The sequence below is a fragment of the Pteropus medius genome, unplaced genomic scaffold (assembly GCF_902729225.1).
Source record: "Pteropus medius unplaced genomic scaffold, Ma_sr-lr_union100, whole genome shotgun sequence".
Classification (NCBI taxonomy): domain Eukaryota; kingdom Metazoa; phylum Chordata; class Mammalia; order Chiroptera; family Pteropodidae; genus Pteropus; species Pteropus medius.
The window spans coordinates 22938111-22957170 of NW_024349797.1; the positions used below are offsets into that span (position 1 = coordinate 22938111).

General features: G+C 44.8%; 1 protein-coding gene and 1 pseudogene across 3 annotated transcripts in view; one reads left to right on the forward strand and one right to left on the reverse strand.

Moving 5' to 3' along the window:
• Positions 1 to 346: 346 nt before the first annotated feature.
• LOC120619907 (uncharacterized) lies at positions 347 to 455 on the reverse strand (annotated as a pseudogene).
• Positions 456 to 5353: 4898 nt separating this feature from the next.
• RCOR1 (REST corepressor 1) overlaps positions 5354 to 19060 on the forward strand; it is a 95773-nt gene continuing 82066 nt past the window's right edge. The window contains exons 1-2 of one of the 3 annotated variants that reach the window (XM_039884279.1): positions 5354 to 5836; positions 5913 to 5972. In XM_039884279.1, the coding sequence (XP_039740213.1) occupies positions 5557 to 5836; positions 5913 to 5972 (340 nt within the window). In that variant the 5' untranslated portion in view covers positions 5354 to 5556. The remainder of the gene's footprint in view (positions 5837 to 5912; positions 5973 to 19060) is intronic. The other 2 variants (XM_039884278.1, XM_039884277.1) reach the window with 2 other exon arrangements.

A 19060-nucleotide genomic window follows, 5' to 3' on the forward strand; every position in this document is an offset into this window, starting at 1 on the left:
TGTTTAACTTTCTGAGGACCCGCCAGACTGTTTTCCAAAGTAGCTGTACCAGCTCACATCCCGGGAGCAGAGTATCGGAGTTCTAATTTCTCCACATTCTCACCAACACTTATCACCATCTCTCCTTTTTAATACAGCCATTCTGGTGGCCAGGAATTGTCATCTCATTGCAGCTTTGATCTCATTTTCCCCGATGGCTAATGTTAAGCACCTTTTCATGGGCTTATTGGCCATTTGTGTATCTTCTTTGGAGAAATGTGTATTCTGATACTTTACCCATTTTAAAACTGGGTTATTCATCTTTACATTACTGAGTTGTGGGAGTTCTTTCTTCCTTTTTTTTTTGCATCTACAGCACCTGGTCTTCCTAGGCGGTCTCCCATCCGAGTACTAACCAGGCCCGACCCTGCTTAGCTTCCGAGATCAGGCCCATTCAGGGTGGCATGGGCGTAGACTTGTTTTTACTTTCTTGATGGTATGGTTTGCAACATAAAAGTGTTCAATTTTGATGAAGTCCAATTTATCTTTTTTTTTCTTTTGTTCCTTATGCTTTTGGAATTGTTTAAGAAGCCTTTGCCTAACTCTAGGTCATGAAGATTTACCCGTGTGTTTTCTCCTAAAAGTTTTATAGTTTTAGCTCTTATGATTAGGTTATGATCCATTTTGAGTTATTCGTTGAGTTATTAACACTTTAAGCAACAAGATCTGGCAGTGGGTTTAATACCTTCTGTGATTTTGGAGATGAGTGTACACACTGTTCTGAGATCTCTCCAACAACTGTAATGTGACGAGACAGTATCATGACTTGTCTGGATGACAGAGTCGCAGCCATTGCTAATACCGCCTACACTCACAATAAAAGAAAACGTTAGATTTCAGTTAAAGATTCACTTAAATAAAGCTGTAATCACCCTCCCAGGTTCATTGTCTCCCCTAATTCTATCCACAAACTTTAGGTTAAGAACTTCTGAGATGGCTAAAAATTCCCGCCCAAAGTCTCTATTTCTGAATAGCGTTTTGGGGGTTTGAACCTTCCCAAGACTGGCTTCAGGGCTGTTTTCCTGCCACCCCCACTAACCCCGCCCTTCCCACTGTTCTCTGCCTGGCTCCAGCCTCAGGGAAGCTATTCCTTGCCTAGCAGGATTTTCTAAGAAACCATCTAACAAAACTTAAAAATAGCAGCAATAAGAATTATAAACACTACGGGTACAATCAGGGCATTTGCACACCTTCCTCCCCCTTGCCCTCCCAGCCTTCCTAAGTCTCTCGGGTGGGGGCGGGGGCACATGGTGCATAGCTGTGGCAGAGACCTGCCGGCTCTTCCACTCACAAGCTGCCTTGTTTAGGCAGATTATTTCGCCTCTAGGAGCCTCAGTTTCCTTTACTACAAGGCGTGGGTGAGCTGCTCTTAACTAACTGTTCACCCGATGGGATTATTGGCGGATTAGAAGAGCTCTAGCTGAGAGCAGAACCAGGCATGGTTACACCCTGAAGATATTAGCTATTATTGTTAACTCTTTCCCTGGAGAGGGGAAAGTGCTGTTTCCTTTACCTACATAGTCTTTCCCTTGTTTTGCACCAGGTTAATGACTAATTATTTGTGTTATTCTGGATTCTCTGAGTTGTAACAGAAACTCAAATGGCTCAATTTTAAACAGCCAGGCAGGCTTTCAGGCCTGGCTTATACGGTGTGGGTAGCGGGGAGAGTTCAAAAGACCCTATCAGGGCTCAACCCTTCTTTCTGTGCAGACTAGGGGGTGGTTGGCTCCCCGGAGCAGGGCCCAGACTGGGGTGGGCAAACCCTCCTCCAGCTCCCAGCACCTGGCTTGCCTGCCAGCTCTGGAGGCTCTAGGATTTCCCAGTCCTTGGGTCTTGATTTGAGAAAGAGGCACTTACTTGAGAACTCCAGAAAAAGTTCCTGAAAGGGCTCTGATTGGCCTGGCCAGGTCACGTGCCCACACTTGAGCCAATCTCTGGAGCTAGAGGGCTGGGGTTCTCTGATTGGCCAGGCTTGGGGCACATGCTGGTCAGGGATGGGGAAGCCCCAAGCCAACCCCTTAGAGGAGGGTGTTGAGGATGGGCTTCCTCTGGGGGCAGGTAGTCCCCCACCCCCCATTCTAGGGCATATTTATTCACTTCTTGGTCAGACCTCCCTTATTCCAGGAACCCTCTCCTCCTTAGAATTGGCTTCTGCTCTGTACACCCACGGCAGTCTGTATTTTCAACCATTCATTTCTCAACAAATAGTTAATATGTACTAGGCACGGAGCAGGGGGTCCAGGAGAAACCCTAACAATCACAGGATGGAAGGAGGGGGTGGAGGCTGCAGACGGTACAGAAGGGTTATGGTCTTTGAGGTAGGACTAGAACTGGCTTCGAGGTCCCAGGTCTGGGGGCCAGAGAAGTAAGGGAGTTTCTGAGAGGAACGGTGGACTCAGGTGCTGCTGAGAGGCCCAGTGAGACCAAGAAGTGGCTGCTGAATTGGGCAGCAGGGAGGTTGAGGGGGACCTTAGGAAGAGCTGAGTGGGGACTCTGTCCTGCCAGGGCCGGGTGAGGAGAGGCTGGGAGGGGAAGAAGGCAGGCACAGACGTGTCTTTAGGGTTTCCTAGGCGGGGTAGAGATGTGGGGAGGAGGTGGGAGGGCACCTAGCAGCAAGGGAGAATTTTCTTTTGTGGAAAATGGCCACCCGGGGGAAAGAGGCTGATGGTTCCCGGGGAGCAGAAAGGGGAGGGGAGCAGGAGGAGGGTGCCCAAGATCCAGATCGAGGTGAGAGAGCCTGAGGGGGGCGGTGCCAGGCAGGGAGATGTGTTAGTTTGGGGGACTGGAAGATGACAGGGATCCCATCTGATGGCTTGTTTTTCTCACTGAAAGAGGTGAGGCTGGTGGCTGGGAGTGGGGGCAGGAGGGCTGTGGTAGGTGAGAGGGGAGAGAGGGTGTGAAATCTTAGTCTGAGAGTGGGCGAGTGTCACTGAAAAACAGGGTAGGGCTGCTAGCTCTATAGAGTGCCAGTTTGAAGTTTGAGGTCACAAACTCCCGACCAGAAGAGTTATGTGTGGACCCCCACCCTGAAAACAATAGGGGGGAGCTTCCTTTATATTGGAAGGTTCCCTACGGTGGAAGGGGCTATGAGTTGGAGAGATGGATTCTAAAATCCACCAGGCCAGGAGGTAGATACTATTATTATCTGCCAGGTTCAAGGCCAATATAGTATCCACAGTGCCTTGGGGAAAAACTATGCACGGCCTGGCACATGTTAGATGTTAATAAATATTTATTGTAAAAAGTGAATGGCTATGTTGTACATCTGAAACTAATCTTGAAAGTCAACTGTAATTGAAAAAAATTAAAAGTAAATGGTTGGACAGTCCAGTGATGCACACAGTGTAACCCAGACAGGAAGTAGCCCCAACCTGGGGATTTGGTGCGTGGAGGCTGGTGACTCCCTGTGTGGTGCCATGCCTGCTGCCCTAATAATGACTCAGTTTTACCTCTGGGCCCATGTAGACCATTTTTTCTAGAGTCTGGTGGTAGAACTTCGCATAAACACCAAATGAGCAGGGCATCTTACTCTTAACCTCATTCCTCACTGGCAGTGCTCACCTCCAGATGAGTCACAGCCCTCAGTCGGGTGCCCCCTCCCCCATGCCACCTCTGATTCCTAACCCTTGTCTTTGCTATCTACACCCTACCCCAGGCCTGCTGGCGGGCAGTATGCCGGGGCTTACACAGCTGCTCTGCCAGTGGCTCTCTAAGGAGAGGGCTCCACCTTTAAGGGGAGTCCAGGAGCTTAGACCCTAAACTTGGTGGGGTCAGGGCCCCTCCACAAGGAGGGCTCCCAGCCCTTTTTCTTAAAGACCATTTAAGCAGAAATAAACGTGGTCACTTCATTGAACTTAATAATAATGGTTCATGCAGCAGAAAACGTGGAAGAGAACACCTTGCTTATTTATTCCGGCTTTAAAGCCATAAAACTCCAGATTTCTCCCTGTAGCTATTTATAACCTGAGCTGTTGTAAACTGTCCCCATAATAAGCTCAGGTTTGAAGTAACTTAAGAGAAAAATAGCCATCCGCTTCATTAAAAAAAATTCATTTACAGACCTCTCGCCTCCTAATTATGAACGAACAGCGTGTGGTTTGGGGGGGTGGGGTGGGGGTGGGGCCGATACGGATCTTCGGAGGAGTCACACACTCCCCCATCCCCCCACCGAGCTATAAAGCAGCCCTTGGGCCGGCCGGTGGTCACTCTCCAGGGCAGGGATGTCTCCCGCTGGGTCGTGCTCTTCCTCGCCGGTTGCCCCGGGTGGAGTGGGGGAGGCTGGGCAGGCAGCAGATCCGGAAAAGTGGCTCTTGCCTCGGAGGAAGTTGACCCTCCTCCCTTACCAAGGGCTTGGGATGAAAATAGCGTCTTCCTCTTTACCCTTCCTGGCCCCTAGTCCATTTCCATAAGTCCCCTCCCCGGTTCTGTAAGTGCTCCCCTCCCCCCGGGACAATTCAGCCCCTACACTGATCTCTAAGCGACCATCAGGATGGCAGGGACCTCGCGCCCTGGACTCTGCGTGCGGGCAGGAACTGCTTGGGACCCTCCCGTCCGGCCTCGGCAGTCGCGGCGCGCCCCGCAACTCGGGCAATTGCAGTGACTTCCAACCCACCCCCACCCAATTAGCAGAACGCTCTACAAAACCCACGAGCACCCACAGTGCTTCCTTTCCCTCCAGGGGACACTGTCACCTGGGAACCCCGTCCTCTGCACCAGGGCTCCGGGGGCCCCGGTGCACCCCGAAATCCCTTGGGGAAGGTGGGGGCGCAATTAGTTTCTTTCAATTAGTTTCGCCTCTTTGTATAGACCCATTCAAACTGTGGTGTAATCCTCCGCGCGAGGGGGAAAGTAGTCCCAACCTTGCATTCAATTTCTGTTCTCGCGCCGCGCATATTTTACTTTTTGAAGCCGGTGGGACTCTCAGTGGGGTCCTTCGGGGAATGTGGGGGTCGAGTCCGCGGGGGGTGCCCGCAGGTGAGGGGGTGGGAGCCGCGGCAGAGGGAGGGGGCGGGGAGGGCAGCTAACTCCTCGCTATTGCCTAGAGAGATGGATCATGGGGCGTAGAGAGATTGCAAACCTCGAACCACGTACAGTGGGCGATACGCGTCAACCGAACCTGACCAACGGAAGCCCGGAGACCCCTCCCCTCTCTCCCGCCCCGTCCCTCGGATAGACTGGGGCGCCGAGCCAACCGGACTACCGCTCGCCGTCCGAATGCCCCAAGAGCCAATGGGAGCGCGCGGGGGGCGGGGCCTCCGCGCGTCGGGTTGGGCTGCGCGCGGCTTCCCTCTGCGGGCCCAGGCCCCGCCCCCCGCCTCCCGCCCGCGGCTCCCGGAGTAGTTAGTGCCAGTGAAGTGCGGCCGGCGATGAGAGCGAAAGTTGCGCTCGGCTCGGCGCTGGGGGCTTGAAGCGGCTCCGCGCGGCCCCGCGCTCCGCCCGCCAGGGCCGCCCCCAGTCCCAAGTCGCGCCCGCCCGCGCCGCGTCCCGGCGCCCCTCCTCAGGAGCCCGCCCCCGCCGATGCCGGCCATGGTGGAGAAGGGCCCCGAGGTGTCAGGGAAGCGGAGAGGGAGGAACAACGCGGCCGCCTCGTCCGCCGCCTCGGCCGCCTCAGCCGCCGCCTCGGCCGCCGCCTCCGCCGCGGCCGCGGCCGCCGCCTCCTCCGCCTCGGCCGCTGCGGCCGCCGCCGCCCCCAATAATGGGCAGAATAAAAGTTTGGCGGCGGCGGCGCCCAACGGCAACAGCAGCAGCAACTCCTGGGAGGAAGGCAGCTCGGGCTCGTCCAGCGACGAGGAGCACGGTAGGTGGCAGCCGCCCCGCGCCGCCTGCGCCCGGCCGCCCGCGCGCGCTGACCGCCGTGCTCTGCTTCCCCGCAGGTGGCGGCGGCATGCGGGTCGGACCCCAGTACCAGGCGGTGGTGCCCGACTTCGACCCCGGTGAGTAGCGCCCCGGCCGGCCGGCGGCCCGAGGGGGCGGACCGCCCCTGGACAACTTTCTTTTTGTGTGTTCGCCCTGCGGTCCGCACGGGAGGGAGACACTCTCACCCCGGCGTGCCGTGCAGCCGTGCACCGCCCCCCGCGCTCCCGGGGAGTCGAGGCGGCGTGCGTTCGGCCACCCCTGGCCTGGGGGCCCCGGTCGGGACGCGCTGCGCCTCGGCCCGGGCCGGGGGTGGCCGTTCCGGAGAGTTAGCATCCCGCGAGCGCCCGGGACCCGGTCCTCCCGCGGCAAGGCTGCCCCAGGCCCTTTCCGCCTCCTGCCCGCCCTGCGCGCCGCGTCCCCCCTCCAGCCCGGGGCCGGTGGAGTGACGACCTCCCCCAGTCAGTTGGAGAAGTGTGCTTCCCGGGGCGCCTGCCCGGGCACAGGCTGGCCTGCGGCAGTTTTAGGACCTATTTGTAAATGCATGTGTATTTCTTTTATTTCTTTTCTTTGGGAAGGAAGGGATTATGAAAGAATAGAACCTGCAGAAGCTTTAGCCCAACGAACGATTTCCACCCCCCTGCACCCTAGAATGGAACATGTAGTTCCCTTGCTGCTGCTCTGTGTGCAAGCAAATTTAAAGTGGTACCAGAAAATCCAATCAGACAAAGGAATTCGTCAGATTTTAATGCACGAGAGTCTAGCCCGTCTCTGTATGAGGCTGTCTGTAAAGACTGTTGGTATAGAAAATGTTTTTGAAAGGCCATGGGTTCCCCCTGCGGTCTCCCTCCCCCCCCCCGCCCCCGAGAAATAAAATTCGAAAGAGAATCTTTTAGAACTGGAGCTAACAGTCCTCCTGGATGCAGGGCTGTGGAACTGGAGGTTCTCTATGTAGGTTATACCGCTAGTTTATTTGAGAAAAATGCATAAATGCTTTTCCTTGGAAACAGGACTGCAGAAAATTGCACGGATCAACTCCTTGAAAGAGGCGATTGCTCTTGAGCTCTTACTGAAGTACTAAACTCTGGGTGTTCTTTGAAGTGAAAATACATAGGGATCCCTGAGTGAGCTCTGGGTGCTCTGGAAGTAAATGACTTTTCCCATATTTGACTTCCAAATTTTGGTCGGTGGATTAAATCTCTTAAGTTTACGTAGTCTAACACCCGGAGTTATGTATATTTTTTAAACTCATGTTAGTCTTTTTGATAGTTTCCCCTTCCCCCACATCTTCCTTTTTTGGTAGTCTCTTCTCATTTATAAGAGTGACAGGATAGAACTAGGAGACCAGGCTTTTTCTTTTCTATACGTGCCTTCTCCATTCCTTGGTTGGCCACCAGGGGAAGCATACTGTTTTTTGGTTACAGTTGACCCTATCTTCATTTTGTAGGTCAAGTCCATCTTTGTTGTAATACACAGAGCACGAAGCGAAGCTTGTCACCAAGTTTCCCCCACATATTTTTAAAAACCAGCTTGCACAAATCTTTTAGTAAATTGGTCGTTTTTTGGTACTTTTTAGTTATATTAGTTTAGAAAGCTTTATTTAAATATGTTGGGTGTGACTAAGGAAAAGGGCACATTTGACGGGCAACCACAGGGATTAGATTTCTGACGTTCTTCTAAATAGTGATGTCTAGCTCTGCACTGTTAGTAAGGAGCCTGACTTTGGAGTTGTTGTCTTCTTTGAAACAGCATATGTAATAGGATCTGATTTTGAGCTGTCCTTGCATTTTTGTTGGAATAGTTATAAGCATAAATTTGCTAGAGATCTGCCATTCAAAAAGTAAAACATTGTAAATGTTTTGTCCCATAGTCTTACTGCCAATTGTGATTGGATCTTGGTATTAGCATTTCAAGATTTCCTGTTTTTTGTTTGCTTTAATCTAGAAAGGTATCTAACTGGTATGAAATAATTTCAAATCCTGTTTTGCTAATCTGAGCAGTGGGACCCATTCCTAGATATGGCTGAAAATTATGGGACTTTAGTGTTTCCTAGTGATTTATTTTTCAGGTGTGTGGTCTCATTTAATTTAAAATCTAAGGGAAGAGAAAACTTCCATTTTGGAATAGAAATAGTTACCATGATTATTTCATGGGAAAACAAATATTTTTAGATGTTTAGGTTTAAGACAAGTTCTTTCTGTGAGTACAAGTCATTAAAAATATGGATCGAGATTGTGATTGTTACTGCTTTTTCTTTTTTTCTTTCTCCCTGCCCGAGTTTTGAATGAATGACCTTCCTTCCTTCCTTCCCTTTTTTTTTTAAAACCAGAGTTTGAACAAATAGGTGAATGTGAAACTCATCAGAAGGCCTTTTTTCCCCCCCCCACTTTGGTAAAGATGTGCGAGTGGAAGTTGATTTTAATTTTTTTTAAAGTCACATTTATCCACATTATTCCAGCTTGTCCCTATTTAGCTTTATAAGCAAATGGTTGAAACTAGGGCTAGCTGATATTCTGTGTATAGTCCAAGGAAGATTCATTTTTGTATCTTTCACACTTAGTGAATGAAGCGGATACAGCACTGTAGTCTTGAAATGCTGGTTCGGTTCTTCTGATTAAGACCGAGACAAAGTCAGTGGGCTGTAGCACAATGATAGAAAACATTTTATCAGTTAGATTTAAAAACAAAGAGTAAAATGTAGTTCTGTACCTTTAACTTAGACTCTGTTCCCGGATGGTGTCCAGGCTGTCTTTCCATACTCAGTGCCATATAGCATATGCTGAGTTGTTATTGGTTTCTGTTAGAAGTTGGTAATCATAGAATAGAGGAACGGAGGAATGCCTATTCTGTCCTACCACTGGTTAGTTATTTTCTACATTCGCAAAGCGTAATTTCTTGTGAAATGAGTAATGTTTTCTGTACAAAAATGTGACGGTTCCCAATAAGCATGCAAAGGCGGAATCTGTAGCCTGTGTGTTTCTTTGCTCATTTGTTTGGTACTCTCCTCTTTGTTGTCTTCTAGCTAGAGAAGCACAGTGACAGATTTTAAGGTTGACTCAAGTTCTTTGTTTTCTGAAGCATGTGTTATTATGTCAACTTCTCTCTTGGTTTTCGGTATCCCAGTTCACTAATAAAATTATGATTCTTACAGAAGAGGAAGTATTAATGGTAAATATTTTTGTGGTAATGGGTCTTTAAGCATGCAACTTGTATTTGGAACATTGCATTCGATAGACTTAATCAGATTTGAAAATTGTCATTGGCTCAACTGTCGCTTCTCAGTTGACTTGTATTAATAAAATACGTTATGCTTTAATGTGGAATAATTTTACTGAACAGGGTGTCTCAACCTGCTTTTCATTTTTTTTTACTGGTAGTTCTGATGTACTTCTTTGAACACATTATTTTCTGTGTTTTAGTTTTATTGTAAAAATCAATTTTATAGCTATCCTAAGATTCATAAGTTATGGTGAATGGTTTGTGATTTAAACATACTGAGGCAGTATTCACCCACATGAGCGGTTAGGGTAATGATGAATCCTGTGAGTGATCTACTTAATTAAGTAGTGAGGTAGGGAGGCACCTAACTCTGGTTGTCGGGATTGAATGCCCTGTGTCTGCGACAGAGAAGGTGATATAAGGAAGAGCTGGTCATTTTTATCTCTAGGAGCCTCAATTTCCTCATTCATGAAACAGGTTCCTTTCATCACTAATAGTTTATAATTATATCAGTTATAGTCACCTTTTTAATTTCATGTTTCCTTCAGGAGCAATATAGGCTAGCCTGTGAGAGCTTGGGCTGTGAGAATTGTGAGACCTTTCTTCAGAGGTTCCATGTATGATTTAAAAGTAAGGCTTCTATTTATTTGTCCTCTTACTGTAATGGAAAACAGTGATCTTTACTAAGGAGTATAGGTTAGTGTTTATATTTAAAACAACAAAGAACTTGAAATCACTTTCTGGCAGAGGGACTCTAGCACAGTAAAAATCTGAAAAAGGTAGGAATTAGAGATTGAGTGCTGATCCAATGATTTGGACTGAATTAATTTCCACAGCTTTAAATAGCCTTTGTGGAAAATATTGATCCTAGAAATGATAGAGGTATAGTTGCAATATAACAATTTCTTCTGTTTTGGATTCTAGAAGTCTTATTAATACATATATCTAAACTCTGGTTGAGTTTTATGGTGTCTGTCGATTTCTTTAACTGCAGTACATTAACATTGATGTAAGGTGGCAAAAAGTGTTTTGTTAAAATGTTTGAGAGAAAGAAATATTTTAAAATAACATTAAGATGTCATTTAAATGAAATAACAGCCCTATTTTTTCAAATTAGTCAAATTCTGTAAAGATATGGATCTTAGTAAAAATTGCACACACTTAGTAAAAATGAGTTCTTTGATATTTCTGGATTTTCCTTCTCTCAAAATAATGAGAGAAAATTATAATGTCTGTTTAATCCAAACTTCTTGTTGGTGAGGAAAGTAAGGCCTGGACAGTGGCTCGTATTTGTCTCTCAGTACCTAATCATTGAAACTATCTCCAGGTAGGCTTGAGGCCCAACTTTCATTGTCTTAGATGTTTCAGAGCCTTGTTAGTGGGTGCAATAATTGGGAACCGTAATATGTGTCTAATTTTAGAGCCAGAAGTAAGAGTTAAACTTTCAAAAATTAAAGTGACTAGATAGTTATTGTGCGTAATTTGAATGTCTTTGCAAATTACCATAAGGTAGGATAGAATTATAAAGGTAGATTTATTTAAAAAAACGTTCAAAGTGAACAGAAGCTAACACACAGCTATGCACCTCCCCCTGTAATTAAACACCGTTCGGATTAGGCCATGTCCGCCTCAGGTGCAGCGGGGGGCTGGTTCCTCCATCTTACCTTCACTGACTTGATTTTGATTTATGTTACTCCTGTCATAGTTCTTTCGCAGACTCTGAGAAGCATATGCCAAGATAGACTTACATGTGCAGGAAACTCATAGCTGTAAATGCCTGTGAAGGATGGAGAGGAGAGGAAGGAGGAGAGATGGCCAAAGCCTCCACCTACTGAGGAAACAGAGAAGGGAGATCAAGGATGGATCCAGGAGCTTGGGGAGAATCTCTGCCGGCGCAGATCGTTGGAGGGGCGCCTGGGCAGAAATGGCCCTGCTCTCGAGCCGCTGTGTTCAGTCACTGGCCTGGCCTCCATCTGCTTGCTGCAGTGGTTCCCAAGGTGCCAGCCTGCGGGGCGTCAGCTAATTACACTCCTCAGCACCCACCCTCTCAAAGGGTTATGGGTGGCGCGCTCGGGGCCGTCAGCATTCCCATACGTACTTGCGCATGATGAACAGTGTGTTGTTATTGTCAGTCTTTTTTTTTGTAAATGGAATTAATTGTGCATATAAATAATTTTGCACAAATTATTTTTTATGTTTTGATGCTTTCCAACAAGTACATGCTCACTAACAAGGCATATGAGTTCTTTTTCTTATGGTGCTAGATTTAACTTTTTTTCAGTGCTATCCTTTTGTGGTTTATGTTGGCATTTTTTAAATTACTGGTAAGGTTAAGTGTCATGTGTTTTTTGGTTACTCGGGTTCCTCTTGTGAATATATCTTTTGCTACTTTTGTATAGGGTGTTGGTCTTTTTCTTACTGATCTGTGTGTGTTCTTTATATATTTGGATTCTAATCCTTTGTCAGGGTTGCATAGTTTTTGTTTTCTCTTTGGTATGGGGGCGTTGATTGAGGTTTTTTTTTTTTTGATTAGGAAAGAATAAAAATACATCCCTGATTGAATATATTTCTGCTCAGAGATTGGTCTTGGTATATAGCCCATGTCATATTCGTCACCAGGTCCCCTAATTTCTAAGATAAATGTCACTGAGAATTGACATGTCTTTTCGTTTTGTTTCAGTGTTCCTCAATTCTTTTGGTGTACTAACCTAACCAGTTGACTCACATGACTTGAAAAGCTCCAGTTTAATTTCTGTCCAGTCTGTAGTTAATAGCAGCATACTAGTTAGAGGTTAAAGTTAGGACTTTACTTTCCATAATGGTCAGTTGGTTTCCTACAAAAGATATTAGTGTGCGACGGACTAAAATTCCCCTGTCTTACGGATTTGCTGCTGATTCTACAGGAATGGGCGAGTGTGTGGATGGGGAGGTGTGACTTGTCATTAATAGACACCTTCAAGAGAATGCCCCATCAGTGCTAGGCCAGTGTGGTGCTTGCTGTGTGCCAGGCTGGTTGGAATACTTTATTAAGTTATAAACACAACAGTCTCAACAATCATAGGTAATTATCTCCATTTTCCAGATGAGGTAACAGGCGCCGGGATGTTTATTGTTTTGGTAACCTAATATCTTGCTCATGGTAACCCGTTCTCAGATGCCATCAGTAGTAAGATGTACCATGATTCTATATATAATTAAGGAAAGAAAAATTCCAAGATGCCATTAATTGTAAGTTGCACACAAATTTCATTCCAGTGTATCTCAGGGAAGAATATGCCAGAAGTCCTCTTGAAGAAGACACACTTAGGAGCAGCGAGCGTTCCAGAGTCTGTTGGTGTTGCTTCCATGTGGCCTCAGGTGTTGTGGTTTTATGTGTGGGGTTGCCAGAGCCTGCCTCGTGTCCAGTTACACGCCTCCTCTTCCTGGCAAGGAAAATAGATGAACTGGGTGGTTTCTGGCTTGGTCAACTGGGACAAGTCGGAGTGAGTTGCTTTATTTCTGCATGTGCGTTGAAACAGCCATGTTCAGACCCTAAAATACAATTGCAGGTTTTTTTGAGGGGAGCGATTTCTTGTGATTGTATGACTGAAGGTTACAAAGGACGGTGTTATGTCGGCTACCCGTTAGTTTAATGGATATGAATATAATATTTAAATATATTCCTCCCCCCCTATATGTTTTTCTGCAGGTTCACATTGAACTTGAGCTATGAAATGAATTTAAGAAACATGTCTTGAATACGGTGTGAAATGATACACAAATTAAAATATCTATGAGAGCATTTTAAAAAAACCTATATTTCACCTGTACAGCTAACTGGTTATTATTGGTCAGGAACTAATTTCTTCCCCTTGCATGTTATTCTCATCCTCCCTCCCTGACCAGAAAACAGGAACCAAACTAACTCTGCCTGTCCCCCAAACCCAAAGTATATATTTCTTGGTGTTACTAGTGAATTTTTCAAAGACCAGATACTTAAAGAACATTGCAACCCTTATTCTGATTGAGTCAAATGTGAGGTTTGCCATGTTTGATTTGATTATAGTGTAATTTAACTAAGGACTAATTTTTGTCTGCCCAGAATTTCAAGGCTTACTTTGGATTTGAACTGAGGGCATTTGGTGCCTCTCTGCCCCTGCAGTTGGGCTGCGGTGATCCTTCTTTTAACGGTTTCATCTAGTGGCCGAGAAACGCTACCTGATGGTCTGATGTCTGAATAGGTTCATTAAAACTTTTAGGTTGGCTAAACATTCTGGTCACTGAACTTAGAGTATTTCTGTGCTGTTTCACACACATACACACGTATTCTCACACTGAAAGTTACAGTTCCTGCTTTACTTTACTGGTGTGGAAGCCTGTGGACTGCGGCTCGTCCGCTTTCGCTGGCAGCACGGAGATGTGGAGATCAGAGTAGCAGGCGGCGTAGAGCAGGTGCCTTAGGACCGGGCGGCCTTCCGGGCTCTAGCGGTGTCGCGTACCTCTGCTTTCCTAGAGGACGGATGGTAGCCCGGTCGTTTGAGCCACCAGTTCAGGTTTATCTTCTGCTAACTTGTCAGAGCCGAACGTGGTTTCGAGTTTAATAAGAACGTGTGCTTGGTTTGACTGACTTTCCTCGAATAGACATTTGATAGTTATGCACCAAGTTCAGTGATTTAAGAAATGGAAATCCAAGGAAAAATGAGATTTTAAATTTCTCTGTTTTCTGTGCCCTTCTTTTAATGAATTTGTATGAATTAGAGAAGCACATCTGGCTTAGATGCTTTCTTAAAAACCTTTTTAGTCAAAGTGAAATTTATATAACAAAATCAACCATTTTAGAGTGAACTATTCAGTGGCATTTAGTATATCCATAGTGTTGTGCGAACGCCACCCTGTCTGGTTCCAAAATGTTTTTGTGACCTCAAATGACAAACCTCATACCCTTTAGTTACTTCCCATTTCCCGTTCTCCCCCACCCCTCATACATCGCTGATGACGGTGCACAGAGGGTGCTGTCAGATATGGATGAGGTCGCGTGGTCACCGGAACCCTTCCTGTGGCGGAGGGTGGGGACTGGAAGAAACCAGGAATGAATTTTAGATGAAATGCTCCTTTGAACCTTAAATAATACCAGTTTTTCGTGTTTATGATTTTATGGTGTTTATTAGTTTAGAATTTATTGTATAATATGTAAGATATACAAATGTTTTAAAAGATTACTTTGAAAATTCTAATTCTTAAAAATTTCAATCTAGATTTTCTTTCTAATTATCTTGAGCTGTTCTGTCCAATAATGTAGCCACAGCTACATGTAACTGAATTTAAATTTGTTAAAATTAAATAAAATTAAAAATTCAGTTCTGTCACACATTTCAAGCCCTCAGTATCCCTATGTAGCTACTGGCAACTCCATTAAAGAGTGCGGAATAGAACATTTCCGTGATTCCTGAAAGTTCTTTTGGACAGCACTGATCTAGAAGCTCTGATGAATTGAAAGTTTCATTGTTTTTCGTTTTTGTAATTAGTTCAGAAGTTTTGTCTCTTTAATTACGGTGCGTGGTGAAGTGTGATATTACTACAGCTGATAAATATGTGGCCGTGTACTAAATTTCTCTAGTGGAGTATTTGTTAAAATACTGCCATTAAAGTATTCGAAATAGGACTTCTTGAGAAAGCAAGTAGAAAGCTTCTTGAGAAATGGAAAGCTTGGGAGAATTTTGTTTCTCGAGGTGGTCATTAACACCTAATTAAACTAAAAAGATTACGAAGATGTATGGCTATACTGAAGATAGATGTAGGACCTAAAAAATCAGCAATATAAAGGGTCAGCCTTGTTTTGAAAGATAAGGCTTTTAAAAACAGCCTTACTGAGGTATAATTGACATAGAATGAATTATGCATATTTCAGGTGCAGTTACACGTATATTAGGCTGTTCGGAGTCCCATTACTGATGCACTTCAGTGTTTTTGTTTCATTTCGAATAGTTCCTATAGCTATAGCTTTATATTCACTAATCTTTTCTTTTGCAGTGTCTAATCTGCCCTTAATCCCATCCAGTATTGTTTCATCTCAGACATAGATTTCCTACCTAGAAGTTGGATTTGGGTCTTTTTATTTAAATGTATTTCATGTCTCTGCTTAGCATACTCAATCTTCTAACTTCTTGAATAGATATTGAAATAAAGCTATGATTATTTTAATGCCCTTGTCTACTAAGTCTATCATCTGTATCGTTTCTGGGTCCATGTCAGTTGATTTTTCTCCTCATTACGGGTTGTCTTTTCCTTCTTTGCTTGTCTGGTATTTTTGTTCAGATGCTAGAGATCATGAATTTTACTTTGATGGATGCTGGATATTTTTGTATTCCTATAAATATTCTTGAGCTCTGTTCTCGAACCAGGTTAAGTTCTTAGGAAGTAGTTTGTCTATTCCAGATCTTGCCTTTAAGCTGTGTTAGGCGGGGTCAGAGTGGCAGTTGGTGTGGGGCTTGCTTCCTCCCCTGGGTCAATACCTTCCTGAATCCTCCCCTCAGGAGCCCTGAGTTCTCAGGGTGTCCATTCCGCTCCTGGCAGCAGGCACTCTGCGCACTGTGTGAGCCCCTGGAGTGTTTTTCTTTTATTCTTTTGGGTGCTTCTTTATCCAGAAACCTCAAAGATTTTCACGGCTTGTTCTGGTCAGTATTTTGCTGAATGCGCAGGGTGGGGGCCCTTTGCGGGCTTCCGGAGCTCTCCTGTGCGGCTCTTCTTGATATCTTGCCCTTCAGACTCGCCGGCGTGGCTTCCCTGGACTCAGCTTACCTCGACTCGGGGAGACTGCCTGCCTTTCCCTGGGTTCCTCCTCCCCAGGCTGCCAGTTAGAAATTCTCTCCAGGCAGTACGTGGGCAGTTGTAGGATTTACTTGTTTTCCATCTCTCGGGGATCACTGTACTTTGTTACTTGGTTTCCAGTGTCTTCAAAACTGTTGCTCCATCAGGTTTTTAGTTGTCCAAGCCACTGTAGGGTAAGTCCGGTTCATGTCACTCCACTTCGGATAGAAGCAGAAGTCTAGATTTAAAAAAAAAAGGAATGTAGAGGAATTGGTTATATTTCCTTTTTGTTAGAAAACACGTTTTTATATGTTTTCTTTTACCGCTAATCTATTCGGCTTCTTCTTGAAGTTGTTATGGCTCTTAAACTTTTAAATGTGGGTTTTATGTTCATGGAAACATTCTGTAAATCGAATAATAATGCTTTTAGAAACTAGAATACCAAATTTTATGTTGTTTATGAAGCCACTATTCATTTCAGTATTTGTGATAAAGCGCTCAGTCTGATCTACCCTGCTCATTGATATCTGATGATTCTAGCCCAGAATTTAAAAAAGTAACCTCTGAGGAAAGTATAATTTAGAAATATCTCCTTCTTGGACTGTTTGGACCTCCATCTTGCTGGGATGTAGTAAGATGAGCATTTGTGTGTGTGTTTGAGTATGTGCGTATTCCTTTCGAAGCACTTCTTATAGAATTTTTATTGTTTCCTAGTCATTTTCAGCTGGACGCCTTTTTGATTTTTAAACATCTGGCGCTTTCATATGCCATGTATTGATACTCCTAAACGGAATTAAGATTTTTCTACATTAGCTGGTGAACTGTCGTTGGGTGTCTGTGTTCTGCTCGCTGGCAGCAGGTCAGTTTCCATGGCGTTGCCCGTTTTCGCACAGCTCTGTTGGCGCAGCATAGGTTGGGGGTGAGGATGCAGGCCCCTTCCCCTGCTGTAGAGCAGGGTGTCGGCTAGAGTAGCTGAGCGTTTATTTAGTTTTGCATGTTAAGTTTTATTGCTGTAAAAAAATTTTAAAACCACACTTTCTGCCTTATTAAGAGCAAGTAGCAATGACAGAGTGAAAGTGTTGATATACCTGTGGTTTTGAAGTGTAGATTCTACAAACTTTAATGCAGTTGAGACAAAGCTAATGATAATTAGGCATTCTAAAAGCGTGAAACTTTTACCCCTACTACATATTCCTTGGTTGACTGTTTAATTGTGAAGGAAAAAACCAGTTTAAGAACATTGTGAAATTGGAATTATACTCTGGAAAAGTAAGATGAGATATAATTAAGTGTTTTTGTTTGTTTGTTTTGTTTTGTTTTGTTTTTTAGTTTTTAGCTCTCCAGGAATATAATTCCCCTTAAGACATGTCTATTATCTTTTACACATGCCTTTTACCTGTTTTAGGAACTCATTATGTGAGAAAGTGGTGGACTGCTTCTACTTCTGGTGGTCTAAGAACACGAACTTTTCTGTCATAGGATATTAGACTTGTAGTTTTCTTAAACGTCATGAAATTTGCATTTTTGCTTATGGAAAACTTGAACATAGAGAAAGAATAGAATACTAATGAACCCTATATGTCCATACACCACATTTAATAATTGTAAGTTTTTTACCATACTTGCTTAATTAAAAATGTTTTAGTCAGAGTTTGGTAAATATTCTTTTAATTGACATTTATACATTACAGAAAGTAAAGTTTTATATATATTAGACTTAATTATGTATTGGATAGTTAACTGTTTTCCGTGGTCATAAAATGCCTAGTCTGGCGTGATAAATGCCATGTGGTAGAGGTATGTCTTTGCTCTGAAATCCTGGGGGCTGGGTGTGATGAGGTGAGGTGGCTGAAACTGGGTGTGGAGGGCATGGCTTTCCAGAAGTGCCTCTTAAGTGGGTGAATCTTGAAGGGCAGATGAAGGAAAAATACTCCAGGCTGAGGGAGCCATTTATTTAGATCTTGTGGATAGTGAGGGCTTGACTTTCTTAGTGTGATACAGTTGAAGCATGGGGAGGTCATCGCCGCAGCAGAGGAGGCTGAGGCTGTGGCGGTCTGTATGGACCCAGTCACAAGGGCCTTGTGTGCCAGCCAAGCTAAGGAATTGATTTTTTTCTTTTTAAATAATAGCTTTTTTAAGATATAATCATACCATAAAATTTATTCTTCTGTGTACAGTTTGGTGGTTTTTAGTATTATTTGGAATCGTGCAACCATTACCATGATCTGATTTCATATTTATTACCCCAAAAGGAGTCTTGTACTTATTAGCAGTCGCTTCCCATTTGGGATTTATTTTAAATATTGCTTAAATAATTTTTAACAACCATAAAGACTCATGTTTCTGATATGCATAAAAATAGCACAACTTCCCTAATGTTTGTACTATGAAAGCAATAGTGTCACATTTTAATGAAATTATACATGCTGTATTGACCATGCATTTTAAAACCACACTGCTCCACTTAGGAGAGTGATCGTTCTTTAGTGAGTAACACTGGAGAATTGTAAGCCAGAGGGCGCTGTGAATGGAATGACAGTTTGGAAAGATCATTGATTGTTGTGTTGAGGAGGGTTCGGGAAGATAGGCAAGACCACTCATTCATTCAGAAACTTTTAAATATGCATGTGGTGTGTGCCAGACACTGTTCTAGGCACTGTGAACACGCTGGACATCCCAGGCCTCACGGAATCCAGTTCTGGTGAGGGGTTGCTGTGAGAAGGGTCATGCAGGAGGGAAACGAGGATCGGTTGGAAAGGTCTTCAGTTGGAACAGACAGACTTTTGTGACAGATTGGCTGCGGGGCAGGAGGACTCCTGGAAGGCCACAGTAGCTCCTGGATTTCTGGTTTAGCTGACGTGGTGATCAATGGTGCCATTCACTGAAATGGGATATACGAGCTTGAGATTAAGTGAGAGACCTGCATGTAATTCAGGCAACATTTACTGAGAATTATCATGGACTCTTCTCACGTGTCTCCTCTAAGTTGGGTTCACCTCGTCTGTTTTCCTCCTGTACCTCGTTGCCTCTCTCTCATAGCCACTCCTCTCTTTTTTAGTAATTATTAGCTTTGTCTTCACTGCCTGTTGAGGGCGGGCACTGCCTGTGTCATTTTCGTATCCCTTTCTACAGCCCATTTCTCCTCGCTTGGAGAATGGAATTA